This window comes from Hyla sarda, chromosome 8, assembly GCF_029499605.1.
Source record: "Hyla sarda isolate aHylSar1 chromosome 8, aHylSar1.hap1, whole genome shotgun sequence".
Classification (NCBI taxonomy): Eukaryota; Metazoa; Chordata; class Amphibia; order Anura; family Hylidae; genus Hyla; species Hyla sarda.
In genome coordinates, this window is record NC_079196.1 from 150,152,250 (window position 1) to 150,173,081 (window position 20,832).

General features: G+C 44.2%; 1 protein-coding gene across 1 annotated transcript in view; it reads right to left on the reverse strand.

Annotated features, from left to right (window-relative positions):
- ARPC1B (actin related protein 2/3 complex subunit 1B) overlaps window positions 1–20,832 on the reverse strand; it is a 127,124-nt gene that overhangs the window by 2,635 nt on the left and 103,657 nt on the right. The window contains exons 6-9 of the mRNA XM_056535433.1: window positions 19,402–19,509; window positions 17,987–18,193; window positions 16,874–16,949; window positions 12,930–13,126 (exon numbers count right to left, since the gene is read on the reverse strand). Of these exons, the coding sequence (XP_056391408.1) occupies window positions 12,930–13,126; window positions 16,874–16,949; window positions 17,987–18,193; window positions 19,402–19,509 (588 nt within the window). The remainder of the gene's footprint in view (window positions 1–12,929; window positions 13,127–16,873; window positions 16,950–17,986; window positions 18,194–19,401; window positions 19,510–20,832) is intronic.

Below are 20,832 nucleotides of genomic sequence, written 5' to 3' on the forward strand. Positions count from 1 at the left end.
TTAATAAATCCCTAGAAATGCATGACCTCTGACAGAGAGTTACATAGTCTGCTGTAAAAACCCTCTTTCCTCTAGACGTAGAGGATGCCCCATGTTATAGATATTACACTCCTGGGTATAAATAGATCATGGGAGAGATCTCTGTACTGTCCCCTGATATATAAAATATTTGGTCGCTCCTTAGCCATCCCATTCTCCTTATTACTCTGGTTGCCCGTCTTTAAGCCCTCCCCAGCTCCACTATATCTTGTACACTGGTGCCCAGTACTGTACACAGTATTCCATGTGTGGTCTGACTAGTGATTTGTACACTTATTCAACTATTTTCTTGTCGTGGGCATCTATGACCCTTTTGATGCACCCCATAATTTCATTTGCCTCGGCAGCAGCTGTGTGACACTTGTCGCTACGGTTCAATTTACTATTAAATGGGCACTGTCAGATACAAAAACCTTTTATATGTTGTACATCTTAACAAAACATTAACCTTTCTAAAAAAAAACTTCATAAGAAAATTTTGTTTCCTTTTTCTAGAAATCATGGCTTATAAAATCTTGGCTTTGTCCAAGCTGAAGAACAGACATGCACAAAGTCCAATAAGTGAGGGTGAGCTAGCACTTCTCTGTGCTCTCTCCTGTCTGATAGCCCTCCTGTGTTCTCTCTCTCCTGTCTGATGGTACTTGTGGTGGTCTTGGGTGTTGCGGTGATAGTGTAGGGTAGATTGGTGTTAACCTTAATTGTCGTGACGCCAGCCTTCCCGCAAACGGCAGGGAGAAATAATGGAATGTCCACAGCAGATTTTATGAAGCAAACTTGAAGTAACTTTACTGCATATTTTATGCAACAGCATGGAACATAACAGTCTTTTCAAGAGGGAACCATGGTACGGGTTCCTCACAGGTTAGCTGGGACTCCGGGATCAATGAGTGTTTGATGCTAGCCACTGTGCTACTATTCTTAGGAGATTTCAGTTTCTAGTAGTCACACAGAGTTCAGTAGTTTGGTAGTTAGAGCTTCGGTAACTCACGGTTTTGTGGCTGCTAGGTGTTAAAGGGGTACTCCGGTGAAAACCTTTTTTCTTTTAAATCAACTGGGGCAGAAAGTTAAAGATATTTGTAAATTACTTCTATTAAAAAATCTTAATCCTTCCTGTACTTATTAGCTGCTGAATACTACAGAGGAAATTATTTTCTTTTTGGAATGCTCTCTGATGACATCATGAGCACAGTTCTCTCTGCTGACGTTATTATAATAATAACAACACTTTATTTATTGTTGTCCTTAGTGGGATTTGAACCCAAGTCCCCAGCACTGCAAGGCAGCAGTGCTAACCACTGAGCCACCATGCTGCCCTTAGCATACATCTGCTATGGTTGCTAAAATGGACAGAGATTTCAGCAGAGAGCACTGTGTTAGTGATGTCATCAGTGTTCCAAAAAGAAAGGAATTTCCTCTGTAGCATTCAGCAGCTAATAAGTACTGGAATGATTAAGATTTTTTAATAGAAGTAATTTACAAATTTAGTTCACAAAGAAGGGTAACACGGCACTGCTTGAAGCAATGGGTATACGGGAATGAATGCTGGATATAGATGCAGCAAGGTATGCTGATAGTGGTGCTCTGATGTATGTGGCAACAGTTCGTATATTTTCAAAGAAGAAAAGGAAACATTGGCGACTCACCAATTCAGCTGACTGTATTCTTCTTTATTGAAGTATACTTACATACACATATTACAAGGAAGAGGGTAGTGGAAGCACGCTAGTCGTGTGAAACTGAGCTTGGTCGCTCTTCACTGTCCCCCCACTACCCTGTGTATGTAAGTATACTTCAATAAAGAAGAATACAGTCAGCTGAATTGGTGAGTAGCCGATGTTTCCTTTTCTTCTTTGAAAATATAATTTTCAAATATGTTTAACTTTCTGCCACCAGTTGATTTAAAAGAAAAAAGGTTTTCACCGAAGTACCCCTTTAAGCTTCAGGCCTAGCTTGAATTGATGCTGAAGATATGAGATGTGCTTGCTTGATAGTCCGGAACTAAGAGAGAAAATTTAGTGGCTGCAGCCCCTTATATAATTACCCCTTAAGGACATAGGGTGTATCCATACGCCCCCGTTTCCAAGTCCTTAAGGACCGAGGGCGTATGGATACGCCCTGAGCATTTTTGGCCCCCGCCGCTAGCCAGAGGGGAGCCGGGGCCCGATGCCTGCTGAAATCGTTCAGCAGGCATCCCGGCATATCGCCCAGGGGGGTCATTATGTCCCCCCATGTCGCCGATTGCCGCAGATCGCTGGACAATTTAGTCCAGCGATCTGCGGCGGATTCTGGGTCAATCGGATCTCCAGTGACCTGATGACCCGGAATTACTGGCTGATCAGGGCCATCAGAGACGGCCCCGAACAGCCAGAGCCAGCAGGGGTGAGGTGGCACTGGTGCCACCTCACGATCGCCCTGATTCGTCGGCCGGTTTCCCGGCCGACCAATCAGGGCGCCTGCTGCGGGTGTCACTCCCGCAACCCGCTCCGCCCCTCTTCCGGAGGACGTGAGCGGGAAGACTGTTGGGATCAGGACCCCAGGAGCGGCGGCGGCGGCGGGACCGACATGTGCGGCGGCGTGGAGCAGCAGAAGGTGAGTGACAGCCTCCTGCTGTTGCTTAGCAAGAGCTCCCAGCATGCAAAAAGGGCATATTGGGAGCTGTAGTTATGCAACAGCAGGAAGCAGACCACCACAACTCCCAGCATGCCCTTATGGAAATGCTGGGACTTGTAGTTTTGCAACAGCTGTAGGCACATTTTTCTATGGAAAAGTGTACCTTCAGCTGTTGTATAACTACAACTCTCAGCTTGCACAATCAGCTAAAGTGCATGCTGGGAGTTGTAGTGGTGCATCTGGTGGTTGCATTACTACAACTCCCAGCATGCCCGTTGGCTGTCGGTGACTGCTGAGAGTTGTAGTTTTGCAACAGCTGAAGGCACACTGAGTTAAGTAGCAAACCAGTGTTTCTCCAGCTGTTGCATAACTACAATTCCCAGCATCCCCAGCCAAAGTTGTATGCCTCCAGCTGTTGCATAACTACAAGACCCAGCATGCCCTTCCGCTGTCCGTACATGCTGAGGGTTGTAGCTTTTGCAACAGCTGAAGGCACACTAGTTGCAAAACACTGAGTTTGTTACCAAACTCGGTGTTTCACAACCTGTGTGTCTCCAGCTGTTGCAAAACTACAACTCCCAGCATGCACTGATAGACCGTACATGCTGGGAGTTGTAGTTTTGCAACAGCTGGGTATTTCTAATATGCAGACCCTTCAAATCCACTTCAAAACTGAACTGGTCCCTGAAAAATAGTGAGTTTGAAAATTTTGTGAAAAATTTCAAAATTGCTGCTGAATTTTGAAGCCCTCTGGTGTCTTACAAAAGTTAAAACTCATAAATAGGAAATGTAAAATATGTGTAGCTCACTTAGGATAAAAGAAATAATGTGCTTGAGGTTAAAGGTGTTGCCTTCACCCAAAAGGCCTAATGTAATATGTAGAAATTATAAATATAAAATATTTATGTGAACCAGTCCTCAAAAGCACAGGGGAGAGAAAAAGGAAAAGACTAGTGGAGATGGGATCCAAGAAATGGTCTTTATTATATAAAAAGGATATATATGACCAATCGCCTAGCAGGGCCCTTGCTAAAGGCGAATGGAATATACTGGGTAAAAAATAGATATAATAAAAAATACAGAATATAGTAGGATTAAAATGAAATAAATATGATGGGTAAGTAGCACCAAAGAAAATTCATTAATTAAATATCTGCTGCATATATCAGGAGAAAACGTTCTCAGTCCATATAATTCATAGGGATATTTCAATGAAAAATCCACAAGAAATGTCCAGAATGAAAAGTCACAATTAGTTTGGGTGTTTCCGGAGTAACGGTATATGGTAGTGAGTGTAGCGACAATAGCTACAATAGGAAATTCATGGACAGGTAATGCAGACAATGTGGCAAACACTGTCAGCGATGAAGATGTCAAGTCTCGGTGCACAGCACCACTCACCCTCCTTTGGAGTCCTCAGGTCCGGGCTGGCACGGCTGAGTCCGGCACTCTGGATATCAATGCCCGCCTGGGTGGTATGCTGGGTGAATGGCTGAATCTCCGGGGGTCCGAGTGTCCTGGGCTGGCACGGGAGGCGTCCGGCCTTGGGGAGGATGATGTCCAGGAGTAACTCTGCCGACCGGGGCTGTGAGAGGATGCAGGTAACAGGTGGTGCGGATTGCACGTATGAATAAGGTGCTAACAGCGCACGTGCAGCAGTGGCACCTATAGCTACTGAAGAAAAGGCCTGCGGCCTTGAAACGCGTCTAGCCCATTATCTGCACCTTATCCATAAGTGTATATCACTTCAAATAGACTGTATCTGCCATATTCCAATTGCAACAGCTGGATGCCCGCGATTCCGGGACCACTGCTGCACGCGCGCTGTTAGCACCTTATTCATACGTGCAATCCGCACCACCTGTTACCTGCATCCTCTCACAGCCCCGGTCGGCAGAGTTACTCCTGGACATCATCCTCCCCAAGGCCGGACGCCTCCCGTGCCAGCCCAGGACACTCGGACCCCCGGAGATTCAGCCATTCACCCAGCATACCACCCAGGCGGGCATTGATATCCAGAGTGCCGGACTCAGCCGTGCCAGCCCGGACCTGAGGACTCCAAAGGAGGGTGAGTGGTGCTGTGTACCGAGACTTGACATCTTCATCGCTGACAGTGTTTGCCACATTGTCTGCATTACCTGTCCATGAATTTCCTATTGTAGCTATTGTCGCTACACTCACTACCATATACCGTTACTCCGGACACACCCAAACTAATTGTGACTTTTCATTCTGGACATTTCTTGTGGATTTTTCATTGAAATATCCCTATGAAGTATATGGACTGAGAACGTTTTCTCCTGATATATGCAGCAGATATTTAATTAATGAATTTTCTTTGGTGCTACTTACCCATCATATTTATTTCATTTTAATCCTACTATATTCTGTATTTTTTATTATATCTATTTTTTACCCAGTATATTCCATTCGCCTTTAGCAAGGGCCCTGCTAGGCGATTGGTCATATATATCCTTTTTCTATAATAAAGACCATTTCTTGGATCCCATCTCCACTAGTCTTTTCCTTTTTCTCTCCCCTGTGCTTTTGAGGACTGGTTCACATAAATATTTTATATTTATAATTTCTACATAAAACTCATAAATGTTATGATGCAAACATAAAGTAGACATATTGTAGATGTGAACCCAAAATTTTTTTATTTTGAATATCCATTTTCCTTACAAGCAGAGAGCTTCAAAGTTAGAAAAATGCTAAATTTTAATTTTTTTCATCAAATTTGGGGATTTTTCACCAAGAAAGGAAGCAAGTTACCATAAAATTTTACCACTATGTTAAAGTAGAAAATGGCACGAAAAAATAATCTTGGAATCAGAATGATAACTAAAAGCATTCCAGAGTTATTAATGTTTAAAGTGACAGTGGTCAGATGTTCAAAAAAATGCTCTGGTCCTTAAAGTGAAAAAGGGCTCAGTCCTTAAGGGGTTAAGGGGGTGGGACAAAGCTCATTGGTCAGCAGAACCTGTCAGTCCAGACCCAGTGAACTCTGGGTATCACATGACCCAAAGGTCCTTAAACCATAATACAATTTAATCAAAGGCACGTGACCTCTAAGGTCCTATACATAGGTATTCCTATATAACATATTAAATAAATATATATATATATATATATATATATATATATATACATTAAATACCATTTATATGAGGCAACTAGGGGTTATCCCTACAGGAGAGCCCTATTGACATGGAGGGGACTTTAGACAAAGGGAAAGGACCTGGTCCTGTACCGGGACACCACATACTCCTCTGTGCTCTCTCCTTTCTGATAGTACTCCTCTGTGCTCTCTCCTGTCTGATAGGGCTCATCTGTGCTATCTCCTATCTGATAGGGCTCGTCTGTGCTATCTCCTGTCTGATAGCACTCCTCTGTGCTCTCTCCCGTCTGATATGACTCCCCTGTGCTCTCTCCTGTCTGATAGCACTCCTCTGTGCTCTCTCCTGTCTGATAGTACTCCTCTGTGCTCTCACCTGTCTGATAGGACTCCTCTGTGCTCTCTCCTGTCTGATAGCACTCCTCTGTGTTCTCTCCTGTCTGATAGTACTCCTCTGTGCTCTCTCCTGTCTGATAGGACTCCCCTGTGCTCTCTCCTGTCTGATAGCACTCCTCTGTGCATTCCTGTCTGATAGGACTTCTCTGTGCTCTCTCCTGTCTGATAGGAGTCCTCTGTGCTTTCCTGTCTGATAGGACTCCTCTGTGCTCTCTCCTGTCCTATCAGACACACAGAGGAGTGCTAGCCCACCCTCACTTACTGGACTTTGTCCATGCCTGTGCTTCAGCTTGGACAAAGCCATGATTTTATAAGCCATCATTTATTAGAAAGGTTAATGTTTTGCCGAGATGTACAACATATAAAAAGTTTTTGAATTTAACAGTGCCCATTTAAGCATACTAATTTTCTTACAAAAAAGTAATCATTTTTTAAACGTAGTAAAGTAAAACAAAACTCTTATAAGTTGGGTATTGTTGTAATCCTATTGACCTACAGAGTTAAGATAACATGACATTATTACTAATAAGTGCACTGCATGAAAATGAAACCACCCAAATGTTGCAAAATGGTGTGAGTACAATTGGTGATGCAAAAAAAACAAGCTTTTATATGGCCCTGTAGGTGTAAAGTTGAAAGCGTTATAGCTATTTGAAGGCAAGAAAAAAAAATCGCAACATCCTGAAGTGTAAGTAATCTTGAGAGGTTAAGATCGTGATCACCAGACAGGGTAGAGTTAACTTCTGTTATGATTCGGCTAGCTGGATGTGGATCCACTGTGTCAGCGAGGGATTGGCGTGGACCGTGTCGGTGGACTGGTTCTAAGGTTGCTACTGGTTTTCACCAGAGCCCGCCGCAAAGCGGGATGGTCTTGCTGCGGCGGTAGCAACCAGGTCGTATCCACCGGCAACGGCTCAACCTTGCTGACTGCTGAGAAGGCGTGGGACAGAAGGACTAGACAGAGGCAAGGTCAGACGTAGCAGAAGGTCGGGGCAGGCGGCAAGGTTCGTAGTCAATGAGGATAGCAGAAGATCTGGAACACAGGCTTTGGACAACACTAACGCTTTCTCTGGCACAAGGCAACAAGATCCGGCCAGGAAGTGCAGGGGAAGTGAGGTAATATACACATGGAGCAGGTGGAAGCTAATTAGACTGATTGGGCCAGGCACCAATCACTGGTGCACTGGCCCTTTAAATCTTACAGAGCTGGCGCGCGCGCGCCCTAGAGAGCGGAGCCGCGCGCGCCAGAACATGACAGCCGGGGACCGAGACGGGTAAGTGGCTTGGGTTGCGATTCGCGAGCGGGCGCGTCCCGCTATGCGCATCGCATCCCCATCACAAATGTCAGTGCAGCGCATCCGGTCAGCGGGTCTGACCGGGGCGCTGCAGAAAGGAGGACGCCGCGAGCGCTCTGGGGAAGAGCAGGGACCCGGAGCTCTCGGCGTAACAACTTCATTAGTCATTGTTCTAGGATGATCTGAGAAGGTCGAGTTCAGAAAGACACACAGTGTAGACTCTTTACATTCTGCTAATGTATGAAATCTTTCACCCATAACATTTCATGTTTTAAAATGGTTGATCTTGTACAGGAAAATCATTAGACCTGTAGACTGCATAGAAATTATATTTACTACCATCACAGGATCTGCATGAAATGTGTCCACGTTTCCTGAAGACCTCCTAGCTCTATTCTCAGAGCCTTGAAGTATCTACAGATAGATATTCACAAATTTAATAGAGAAACCATTTTCTAGATACCATATCCCACAGCAAGGCTCTGGAGTAGTCAGTGTTATATAGGCTGTGCAATTCAATTGTTAATAATAGCATCTGTCCGCTTACTTCAGGAAGATAGAATCTTCCCCATTCAGAATTGTTACATCTTGCGCTCCGGCCACTTCCACTGGCCTTGAGTGCACTGTCCCCCTCTCTCCTGCTGACTTGCCCGCATGCAAATCCCAGCCCATCACATACCCCGCTCTTCTGCTGCTTCTGCTTCTGCCTTGCAGCTCCGGCGTGCGCGTCCCCATCTCCTAGGGTGCGCGCGCCGGAGCTCTGAAATTTAAAGAGCCAGTACGCCCATAATTATGTGAAACACCTGACACTATTCTATAAGTCCCTGCATCTCCCACTCTTCCCTGCTGGATCTTCAGTGCCATTTGCCTGAGAGAAAGCATTCACATTGTTTTGCCATTCCCTTGTATCCAGACCTTCCTGCTATGTTTTTTGACTATGAACCTTTGCCGCCTGCCTAGACCTTCTGCTACATTGACTATGCTACAACCTTATCCTTCGGTACCTCGCCTTGCCCAGTTACCTGTGTGGTCGAGCCGTGTAGGGGGTAGCCTGCCGCAGCAACCCATCCTGCCTTGCGGCGGGTTCTGGTGAAGACCAGCGGCACCTTAGACTCCGCTCCCTGATATGGTCCGAGTCATCTGCCACACAGGTGGAGGACCCACTTCCAGCTTCGTGACAGCCTACATCCAGGTGCGTGACAGCAAGATCCGGCCATGGATCCAACTGGTGTTCCTCTGCCAGATAACTCGCTGCTCGGGAATTGCCATCAACCTTGAACGAACTTATACAATTGACATCCCGGATAGATATCTGTTTCTCCGAGCGACGAGAGGAATTACGGCAAGAAAGGGAATCTGCACGACCTCGGTGCTTCCCTTGTCTGGCGCCAGTCTTCCACCAACCACCGCAACCTTCTACGTTGCCTTCCGCAGAGGAGGCTATGCAAGTGGATCGGTCTCGCTTGACCCTGCAAGAAAGGACTCGCCGACGAACCAAAAATCTTTGTCTTTACTGTGCCAGTGCAGACCACTTCCTTAAGGATTGTCCTCTGCGTCCTCAGCCACAGGGAAACGCCTGCACCTAGGGTTCGTAAGAGAGGCCTTCCTAGGTGTGAATTCCTCCTCTCCACGCTTAAATTTAACAGTCCAGCTTCTTCTTCCCTCCAAAGAGATCATCTCCGTTCTGGCCTTCCTGGACTCTGGCTCAGTGGGAAACTTTATTGATGCCTCCCTTGTGCATAAGTATCGTCTGCCAGTGTTCCACCTCCTGAAACCTCTGTACATCTCTACGGTCAATTGAGAAAAACTGGACTGTACCGTGCTATACCGCACAGAACCCCTGTCCATGCAAGTAGCATTCCTGCATAAGGAGAACTTGTCCTTCTACGTCCTCCCACACTGTACTTCTCCTCTCCTGCTTGGTCTGCCTTGGTTACAACTCCAGCTGGATTGTAAAACTGGAGAAGTCCTACACTGGGGTCCACATTGCAACAGCCATTGTATCCATCTACGTGTAATTAAGTTGGAACCAACTTCTATACCTCTGCCTGGTCTGCCCTCTATCCTCCAGGACTTTACTGATGTCTTCAGCAAAAAGCAAGCTGAAATATTGCCTCCACACCGTCCCTACGATTGCCCTATAGATTTTCTGCCCGGCACCATGCCTCCTAGGGGCAGAATTTACCCCTTGTCTGTCTCAGAAACTCAGGCCATGGCAGACTACATCCAAGAAAACCTTCGGAAGGGGTTCATCAGGAAGTCCTCTTCTCCTGCTGGAGCCGGGTTCTTCTTCATTGAGAAAAAGACGTTTTTTGCGACCTTGTATCGACTGCCGTGGTTTGAATAAAATTACTGTAAAAAAACGCTATCTACTACCTCTAATCTCGGAATTATTTGATCATCTGAGAGGTGCCAGAATCTTCTCAAAACTTGATCTACGTGGGCTTACAATTTGATTTGTATTCGCAAAGGGGACAAATGGAAAATTGCGTTTAATACCCATGATGGACATTTCGAGTATCTTGTCATGCCATTTGGACTCTGTAATGCTCTAACAGTCTTTCAGGAGTTCGTCAATTATATTTTTTGAGATCTTCGGTACTCCTGTGTCGTTGTCTATTTAGATGACATACTAATCTATTCTCCCAATATTCAATCTCATCGCTCCCACCTCCGCAAAGTCTTATAGCATCTCCATGAAAATCATCTCTATGCCAAACTTGAAAAATGCACTTGTAAAAAGACCAGTCTTCCTTTCTTGGGCTATATTGTTACAAGTCAATGTCTCCAAATGGATCCCGACAAGTTGTCAGCAGTTCTGGACTGGCCACAACCTTCTGGTTTGAAAGCGACCCAGCGCTTTCTTGGTTTTGCCAACTACTATCGGCAATTTATACCTCACTACTCTACTCTGGTAGCTCCCATAGTCTGGCTTACCAAAAAGATGGCTAATGCAAAGTTGTGGACACCAGAGGCTGAAGAAGCTTTCAAACAGTTGAACTCCGCTTTTGCTTCTGCTCCTGTTTTATCTAGACCTGATCCTAACAAGCCATTTTCCTTGGAAGTGGATGCTTCTTGTGTTGGAGCTGGGGCAGTATTAACACAAAAATCTAGTAAGGGAAAAACTTTAACCTGTGTCTTTTTCTCTAAAACCTTCTCCCCTGCAGAGAGAAATTATACTATTGGAGATCGCGAGCTCTTAGCCATTAAGCTGGCCTTAGAAGAGTGGCGTCACCTCTTGGAAGGCTCGGTACATCCTGTCACAATTTATTCTGACCACAAGAATTTGCTTTATCTTCAGTCAGCCCATCGTCTCAACCCACAACAGGCCGATGGTCTTTATTTTTCTCCAGATTCAACTTCTTCATCCACTTCCGTCCTGCAGAAAATAAAGTCTGAGCTGACGCCCTTTCCAGGTCCTCAGATGTGCACGATGGTGAATCTCTTCCACAGCATATTATCCCGCTGGAGCATCTAATTTCTACAGCACCAGCAAGTCTCCAACATCTACCTCCTGGAAAGACTTACGTATTTCCTCGTGTGAAACTCTGAGTCTTGAAATGGGGACATTCTTCTCTTCTGTCTGGCCATCCTGGTATCTCCAGACATTATTGGTGGCCAACTTTGGAAAAGGATGTCGTTGATTTTGTTTGGTCCTGCTCAGTCTGTGCCTGGGACATGACACCCCGTTCCAAGCCAGCAGGTCTTCTTCAGCCCTTGCCAGTTCCTGAGCTTCCTTGGTCTGATATTGCCATGGACTTCATTACCGACCTTCCATGTTCCCATGGTAATACTGTCATATGGGTGGTAGTGGATCGATTTTCCAAAATGGCTAATTTTGTACTGTTACCTGGCCTTCCTTCAGCACCACAGCTTGCCAAGCTTTTTCTTCATCATATCTTTGGTTTGCATGTACTGTTTTCAGATCGAGGGGTTCAGTTTGTCTCTAAATTCTGACGGGCCCTATGCTCATGTCTACAAATTAAGTTGGATTTCTCCTTGGCTTATCATCCACAATCCAATGGACAGGTCGAGAGGGTGAATCAGGTTTTGGGAGACTATCTACGCCATTTTGTTTCTGTACGACAAGATGACTGGGTCGATCTGCTACCTTGGGCAGAGTTCTCCTACAATCACAAGGATTCCAATTCCACAAGTACTTCACCCTTCTTTGTGGTCTATGGACTTCACCCTCGTCCTTCTCATCCCTTGTCAACTCCCTCTGGAGTTCCTGCTGTTGATGAACAAGTGTGGAATTTTTCCTCCATCTGGCAAAAGACACGTCTTTCACTTCTACAGGCTACTTCTCGCATGAAATTTCAGGCAGACAAGAAGAGACGTCCTCCTCCTGAATATTCTCCTGGTGACAAAGTCTGGCTATCTACTAAATATATCCGTTTCAAGATACCCAGTTATAAACTAGGTCCTCGTTATTTGGGTCCCTATAAAGTCAAGAAATGGCTCAATCCTGTGGCTTATTCCCTTCATCTTCCCTCCTCTCTCCGGATCCCGAATTCCTTCCATGTTTCCCTCCTGAAACCAGCCATCTTCAACTGTTTTTCTCAAAGGGACATCTCTCCTTCTCCCATCTCTGGTACCTCAGATGTTTATGTTGTCAAGGAACTCTTAGACTCTAAGTTCATCAGAGGAAAATTCTTTTTTCTGGTAGATTGGGAAGGTTTCGGTCCGGAGGAGAGGTCTTGGGAGCCGCAGGACAATATTCTGGACAGAAACCTTCTCAAGAAAATCTTGAGCCCCAAAAGGAGGGGAAAAGGGGGGGGGGTACTGTTACATCTTGCGCTCCGGCCACTTCCACTGGCCGTGAGCTCACTGTCCCCCTCTCTCCTGCTGCCGGCGGGGCTGGGATTCGCATCGCGGGATGTGCCCGCATGCGAATCCCAGCCAACCCCGCTCCTCTGCTTTTTCTGCTTCTGCCTCGCAGCTCCGGCATGTGCATCCCTGTCTCCTAGGGCGTGCGCATGCCAGAGCTCTGAAATTTAAAGGGCCAGTACGCCCATAATTATCTGAAACACCTGACACTATTCTATAAGTCCCTGCACCTCCCACACTTCTCTGCCGGATCTTCAGTGCCATTTGGCTGAGAGAAAGCCTGTTTTGCCATTCCCGTGTATCCAGACCTTCCTGCTACGTTTTTTTGACTACGAACCTTTGCCGCCTGCCTAGACCTTCTGCTATGTTGACTACGCTACAGACTTATCTTTCAGTACCTCGCCTTTCCCAATTACCTGTGTGGTTGAGCCGTGTCGGGGGGTAGCGACCTGGGTGTCGCCTGCCGCAACAAGCCCATCCTACCTTGCGGCGGGCTCTGGTGAAGACCAGCGGCACCTTAGACTCAGCTCCCTAATACGGTCCGAGTCATCTGCCACACAGGTGGAGGATCCACTTCCAGCTTCGTGAAAGCCTACATCCAGGTGTGTGACAAGAATGATATTGTCTTAGTCATTGCTTACCTGATGCTGTTTTTGTGTAAGGATTCCATGGCACAGCTATTGGTTTCAGAGCTAGCCTTCTTGTCCAGATTCTGAAACCTTTCTCTAGCAGTCATCCCTCTTGTTGAACTTTGTTTAGGAACATCCATTTTTCCTCCAAAGCTCAGGGTCCCCTGGGCTTCATTGTATGTATACAAGATAGGATAGCAGTCATGACCCTGCAATGGCATATTATAGAGGTAAAAGTCTATGTGACATCATAGAAAATAACTGAGGTCATGGTGTCACTTTGCAGTGCCAATGTTTAAAGAAATACGGTCATCTGATGAGGGTTCACTAACTAAAATACGTAAATACTTAGGTCCGGAGATATGTTCCCCCTGAAGATCCACTGCTATATTCTGTGAATTGCACGCTAAAGGCGGGCCCCACCAGCTCAATTTACATATTTATTGTCTGTGACACCAAGTCCTAGTAATGTGGAGTTGCTGGTCACGTGAGAGCTCAGTCAGTGCATATACTCACGTGACCAGTGACTCCACGTCCCTAGAATGTGGAGTCACAGACAATAAATATGTAAATTGAGCCGGTGGGGCCCACCTTTAGCGCGCAATTCACAGAATATAGCAGCGTATCTTTGGTGTGACACATTTTCAGACCTAAGGTAAATTTTTTAGTCAGTGACCACTCATTGGACTCCGGTTCACCCACACTATAACCCAATGTATTGGGTTTAGTGTGTGTGAACAGGCTGACAGTTTTTCTTTAAAATCTTGTTATGGTGTCCCCTGTGATCTTTTTAATTCCTGTGATAAAAATGTATAATACACATGATATGGCATATATTTAAAATTATTTTAGTAAAAAAATTATGTTTATGTAAGAAATGTAATATTTAGTTGTATAACAATCCTTACAATGCATGAAAATATACATATGACCTTAAATGGGTTTTCTAGTTAAAACTAACTGATGGCATATCTTCAAGATACACCATCAATATTTGATTAGTAGGGTGCTGACAACCACCCCGCCAATCACCTATTTGGTAGAGCCGCAGCACCCGCACTACACAGTTAATTGAGCCAGAAGCAGAAATCTCCATTAATTGTGTGGTGGCTGCACTGAGTTATTGCAATTTGCTTCAATGGGAGGTGACCTGCAGTTGCCCACCTAAAACGCTACAAAATAAATGAAGCCTTGTGTTTCAGGCTCTGTTCACTGGTTTTACTGGGTGGTGCACCTCTGCCGAACAAATTTTCTTTGGATCAGTTTCAATGTGAAATTGCATCAGACTGGAAAAATCCTGTAATCTTAGTGACTTTGATCTAGGTAAGGGCAAAGGTGCTAGACTAGCTGGAGGTTACGTTCATGTGACTGAAATTGAGGCCTATGTAGCTCTGTGCACAGATATGTTAATGTACCATTTTGACATTTTGCAGACATAAACTTGCCACAGAGCCCACAAAGGTTTTATGAATGAGCTTACTAATAACTGAATTCCCTATATCAGAGCTTCTCACGATCTCAGGTAAACCTGTGAGAGATGCTTAGCTGGTTATGTAGGCCTTTTCCTGGCTGCAACAATTCCTAGAATTTGTGCATGCATAAGTCATTTCTTATATAGGTTTCTGGAGAGGTCATGGACATTGCCCCAGGACTGGTAAGCTGAGTTACATGAAGAAACATTTTTATTTCCCCATTATGAGAGCCTGTGCACACACACACACACACATGGGCGGCACAGGACGTCACATGATGGGGCATGAAGTCACGAGGGGACGGGTGTGAACACGGAAGCCCGTACACAACATTCAGGAACTCAATGTTCCGGAAACTGGGGAGCGGAGTAACCTTTTAAAGTGTACCTTTAAAGTTTTATGAAAAAGGACTATAGTGGAACACTGTGCACGATAGTAATTTTTTTGAAAATTACTTAATTTTAAATTTGGTTCCATATTACCTTAAAGGGTAACTGATAGCCTGTTCACCCCTACTAAATCCAATACAAAGGGTTATAGTACAGATAAACATCATAAAAACGAGGCATAACTTTTAATGTGCTGGACCGAATTATGTGCCCCCTCGTTTATGCTGTTCACCTGCACTATAACTCAGTGTATTGGATTTAGTAGGGTTGAACAGGCTATCAGTTTCCCTTTAAGGTAATTTGGAACCAAATTTAAAAGTGAAGTAATTTTCAAAAAATTACTATCGTGCACAGTGTTCCACTACAGTCCTTTTTCATAAAACTTTAAAGGGTTACTCCGCTCCCCATTGTCCGAAACATTGAGTTCCTGAATGCTGTGTATGGGCTTCCGTGTTCATGCCCGCCCCCTCGTGACTTCACGCCCCGTCGTGTGATGTCACATCCCGCCCCCTCAATGCAAGTCTATCGGAGGGGGCGTGACGGGCGTTGCACCCCCTTCCCATAGACTTTCATTGAGGGGGCAGGCCGTGAGGTCATGAGGGGGCGGGCGTTAACACGGAAACCCGTACACAGTGTTCAGGAACTCAATGTTCCGGACGCTGGGGAGCAGAGTAACCCTTTAAGTTTTAAGAACAGTTTCCTCCTTCATTCAACCCTGCACCACCCTAAACCACCAAGACTGTTAACCCCTAAGCCACCCTAGACCTTTAGGGATATTAGGCAATAACCAAACTTAATAACTGTCCTTAAATTCCTGGACAGTGCATATATCAGACAGGGATATTTTACTGTCTCACAGTGGTCACCAACATGTTTGGAACAACCCCCCCCCCCCCCTTTAAAATCCCTTTTTGCTCCTGTATCTTCAGTGTTTGCCTGGAGTGGATAGCAACTAGGCGGAATTTGTTAATACTCCCAAATGTTCCCCATTTTAAATAAAGAAAACAAAATATGCTAAAGTGAATATTATACAGTTACATTTCTCTCTAAAGAGACACTGAAAGCAGGTTCACCCGCACTAAACTGAATACACAGGTAGATAGTGCATGTGACCCTGTTTCTAACAATTCTTACCAGACAAAAAAAACGATGCAGCAGTTTAGGAGATCTTAATCTTGTTGCCAGTATGGTATTTTCTTCTTATCTGCAATGAAGGCGGCTGCTGTAGTAAGAGCAATACTTTCTCCCGCCCGCTCTGGATGATATCACCGATCCTGTTATAAATATGAATCCCCGCTTCACTCTCCCGACATAACAGGAGTGAAAACATCCGCTAGAGTGGACAGAAGAAACCAATGCGCATATTATAGCAGAAGCCGAAATTACCATATTAGCCAGAAGATGGATTCCTCCTGAACAGCTTCACCAGTTTTCACCCTGTACAAATCTACCTGTATATTCAGGTTAGTGCGGGCAACCCTACTGTCAGTTTCCCTTTAAAGTGGAATAAAGGGTAACTATATGTGGTATATATTATAACAATAAATTTGTATATCACTTGAGAATGAAATTGTCTTTACAAAAAAAAAAAAAAAAAAAAACTATATGATACAGTATAAAACCACGAGAGTGGTCAACAATGTGTTGTAGGCCGGTCTATATTCATAGGTCGTGTTGCCCTAGGCACTCAGATTGAATACACCCCACCAATGTGATACCACAAGCGTCAGAATGTTTTCAGCCATATCTGTCACAAATATGCAGCAAAAAGCACTCGTATTGCATGCAGATTTTGTTACAGATTCACAGAGCATCTCATCAACATCTTAACAAGCACGCTGCAGGTAAATGCACAGTAGTTCTGACCCATATGGATTCAACCAAAGGTAGGGAATTGATTTTTCTTCTCCAGGACACAGCATTTTGGCAGAAGCTACATCAAAAGTATTTTTGTTACTCACTGAAGTGCTGCCCCCCTCAACATTGCTGCCCTAGGCACAAGCCCACGGGTGCCTAATGGCAAATACATCCCTGGTTGTAGGGCTACCACATGGCTACTATTTTTGGGGTGATCGAAAAGATTATGTGTACTTACAGCAGCCACTAAACTATTTTCAGTGATAAAAGTTACACACAGCAGAGGTAAAGTATCTGTTATGAGAGTAGTGACCCTGAAAAAAATAAACAAAGACAAAATAGATTAAGGTCTGGGAAACTACTCAAAAACTATACAGCATTTTGGTCATGTGTGCATTTAACTAATACAGTCTTAACATTTTGCATTCAGGACAGTCCATGTTATACTGTGCACAGTCAGGCATAATGTTTATTTGCAAGCACAATTCTACTGCAGATTATGTTCTGGGGTTCTTGTGGCTTCCATAATCAGTACTGTACAGATATTATATATGGTGTTAAAGGGGTACTCCACTGGGAAACGTGGAAATAAATGTTCCGAATGCTGTTTTCGTGCTGCGGGGGGTTGGCCATGCCCCTCGTGATGTCAAGGCCACGCCCCCTCAATGCGAGTCAATGGGAGGGGGTGTGATGGCTGTCACGCCCCCTCCCATAGACTTGCATTGAGGGGGCTTGGCCATGACGTCACGATGGGCGTGGCCGACCCCCACAGCGTGAAACCAGTGTTCGGAACATTTCGTTCCATGCTGGCCAGTGGAGTACCTCTTTAAGGATTCCAGCATTAGCAGGAGGAAATAATTATTAATTAATAACTCAAAGTTTAATTATTATTTTTTCATTACCTGACTGATCTAGACTTGCTAAATGACTGGTAATTTACTTACTGATGGCTTTATTTCCTATCTAGACTTTTCTGTTTATAGATAAATTTGGGGTTTGTGTGAATAAATGGAGCACAGAGGTAATAGAAGCATATTACACATCTAATCCTAGTCAGACGTACTGTATAAAGCTCAGTACAGATTCCATCTCTTAGGTCATTTAGAACAGAACTATATTTCTAGACTTTAAAATGTCACAATAATGATTTAGCTTAACTTTTATGAAGTTTACATGCTGTACCCATGGTTAGCAGTTGGTAGCATTGGCTTTAAATTGTCTAATTTTTGTCAAACATTTTGGGTCCTTGCACAAGCTTAAGTTGTCCTTCCACAAGCAATAAGTTGCTGGATTTTTGGCCCGTCCATCCATGTTTTTATTAGCCGTATAAACTATGTAACTATATTCTTACCTCATCTTCTTTGTAGCATCAACAATACAAATGGTACTGTCATGGCTCACCCAGGCCATACGGTCCCCACTGTTGGAGAAGCACACACTATGGACCCAACCACAGCTGCTGCTGGACTCAAACATCAATTCACCAAAAGGCATTTTGGAACCCCATGGGGTAGGGGCTGGACGTTCTTCTACCTCTTTAATATATGATGAAAAAATCCTGTTGAGGAGATTTCGATATGTGACCAAAACTCTTAATTTTTTAACCAAAAATCTTAATATTTTAATCTCAAATAATCATTGCAACTATTCTAATGCTTTAAAGATAGTTAACTATTTGTACAACAAATACAGGCATGTATTTTTGACTGCACAGTAAAAATGTAATCACTATTCATTATTTAAAGGGGTTATTTAAGACTGCGCCTTTCCCTATTTTCCTATACCTTACAAGTGCATACAACATTTGGGACCCCCTTCTATTAGCCATAGCAAAGTGCAGAGTTTAGACTCTAGACTGTAGCAATCCCCTGTATGCCAGGCTGGTTTTAAACAAAAAGAAAGGAAACATGACGTGGGTAGGTGCTTGTATTGTGTATCTATACTGGAGAGACTGGGATGTGAAAAACCCTAAACTCTTCCCTCAAACTGCATGGACTAGGTTTTGGTTCACATTGCTAAATCAAAGTGGGTCCCATTAGTGACTCTGCTCTATTGTGATTTTGAAAGTTAATTTGGTTCATCAGTGTTTTTGACCCGTTGTCTATTGTACGTATTTGGTTGACCTCTTCTTCTGTCCACACCTCCATGTATTTTTGAAAGTTTGTCATTGCCAGTACAAGGAGTAAGAATATTTATGTTGCCCCAAGACACAACTGCATATGTTTTACCCCCCACTGTAGTGAGAACATTTTAAAATAAAGATAAAAATTGATAGTAAATGATGAGTGCCGCTACTTTGTTATCTTTGAGTATTCAAGTTGGGGTCTCCCTTATTGGACCGAGTGCTTAAAAAAGAAGCTGTCTTTGTAAGACAATCTCTTTAACATAATTGTATTTTTTACAGGATGGAGGGAATAATACATCTATTGTAGCATTGTTTGTATGAACTCTCTCTCTCTCTCTATATATATATATATATATATATATATATATATATATATATATATATTTCTACACAACAATAATTCTCTCTTTTGCTTTTGAAATTCAAAATGGCTATACTGGTCCAAAGCTCTTATGGACTACAAATCTTCCTAACAGTTGGAGGGGAGATGCACACCTGACCGTGAGCAGAAAGTTCTGTCATCTTGCTCAGGCATATATAGGAAACATTTTTATTACTTAAAGATATTAAAACATTACCAAAAATCTGCATATTGAATTTGAAAAATTATTAGTGACTCCAGCCCGGGCTAAACTTGGTACCTGCTCTTAAAATCACTGGAGCCAGCAGCAAGAAGGACATTGTTTGGATGCCAGTCCAAGCTTAGCACAGTGGAACGGATGGGCTTCTTGATATGTTTGCAGACCCACCTATGATAAAGAATACATAAAGTTACATAATACCTTGTACTCCAAGAATACTTTTTGCATGAACATGTCTCTCACATCAATGTTACATAAGCACTGTCAGTTTGTGCAAGACACCAGTTCCGCTCACCACCTATTAGGGAACATGCATCAGCTGAGCCCTCGGCCAAACACGAAAATGTGAACAAAGAAGTTCAGATTCAAAAACTTTTTCTATGTTGTACATCTTGGCAAAACATTAACCTTTCTAATATACTTCATAAGAAAATTGTATTTCCTTTTTACAGAAATCATGGCTTCTAAAATCATGGCTTTGTCCAAGCTGAAGCACAGGCATGGGCAAAGTCCAGTAAGTCAGGGTGGGCTAGCACTCCTCTGGGCTCTCTCCTGTCTGATAGGACAGGATAGAGCACAGAGGAGTCCTATCAGACAGGAGAGAGCACAGAGGAGTGCTATCAGACAGGAGAGAGCACAGAGGAGTGCTATCAGATAGGAGAGAGCACAAAGGAGTGCTATCAGATAGGAGAGAGCACAGAGGAGTGCTATCAGACAGGAGAGAACACAGAGGAGTACTATCAGACAGGACAGTCCTTGGACCTGAGAAAGAAGGGGTCCCACCCTTTGAAATGTGTAGTCTTGTAGCACTTGTATCTTTTATTAAATTACTTCTTATTGTTTATAACTTTTATTGATCGCTTCGGCCTATCCGATAGTACTTACTACACGGGTGAGCACCGCAATACCATCCTTTTTGCCCCTACGTGGAGAGGTCTCTACACATTCCACAAGAGAAAGCACAGAGGAAAATCACAGAGAAGTGCTATCAGACAGGAGAGAGCACAGAGGAGTGCTATCGGACAGGAGAAAGCACATAGGAGTGCTATCAGACAGGAGAGAGCACAGAGGAGTACTATCAGAGAGGAGAGAGCACAGAGGAGTCCTATCAGACGGGAGAGAGCACAGAGGAGTGCTATCAGACAGGAGAGAGCACAGAGGAGTCCTATCAGACTGGAGAGAGCACAGAGGAGTGCTATCAGATAGGAGAGAGCACAGAGGAGTGCTATCAGATAGGAGAGAGCACAGAGGATTACTATCAGACAGGAGAGAGCACAGAGGAGTACTATTAGACGGGAGAGAGCACAGAGGAGTGCTATCAGACAGGAGAGAGCACAGAGGAGTCCTATCAGACAGGAGAGAACTCAGAGGAGTGCTATCAGACAGGAGAGAGCCCAGAGGAGTACTATCAGATGGGAGAGAGCACAGAGGAGTACTATCAGACGGGAAAGAGCACAGAGGAGTGCTATCAGAAAGGAGAGAGCACAGAGG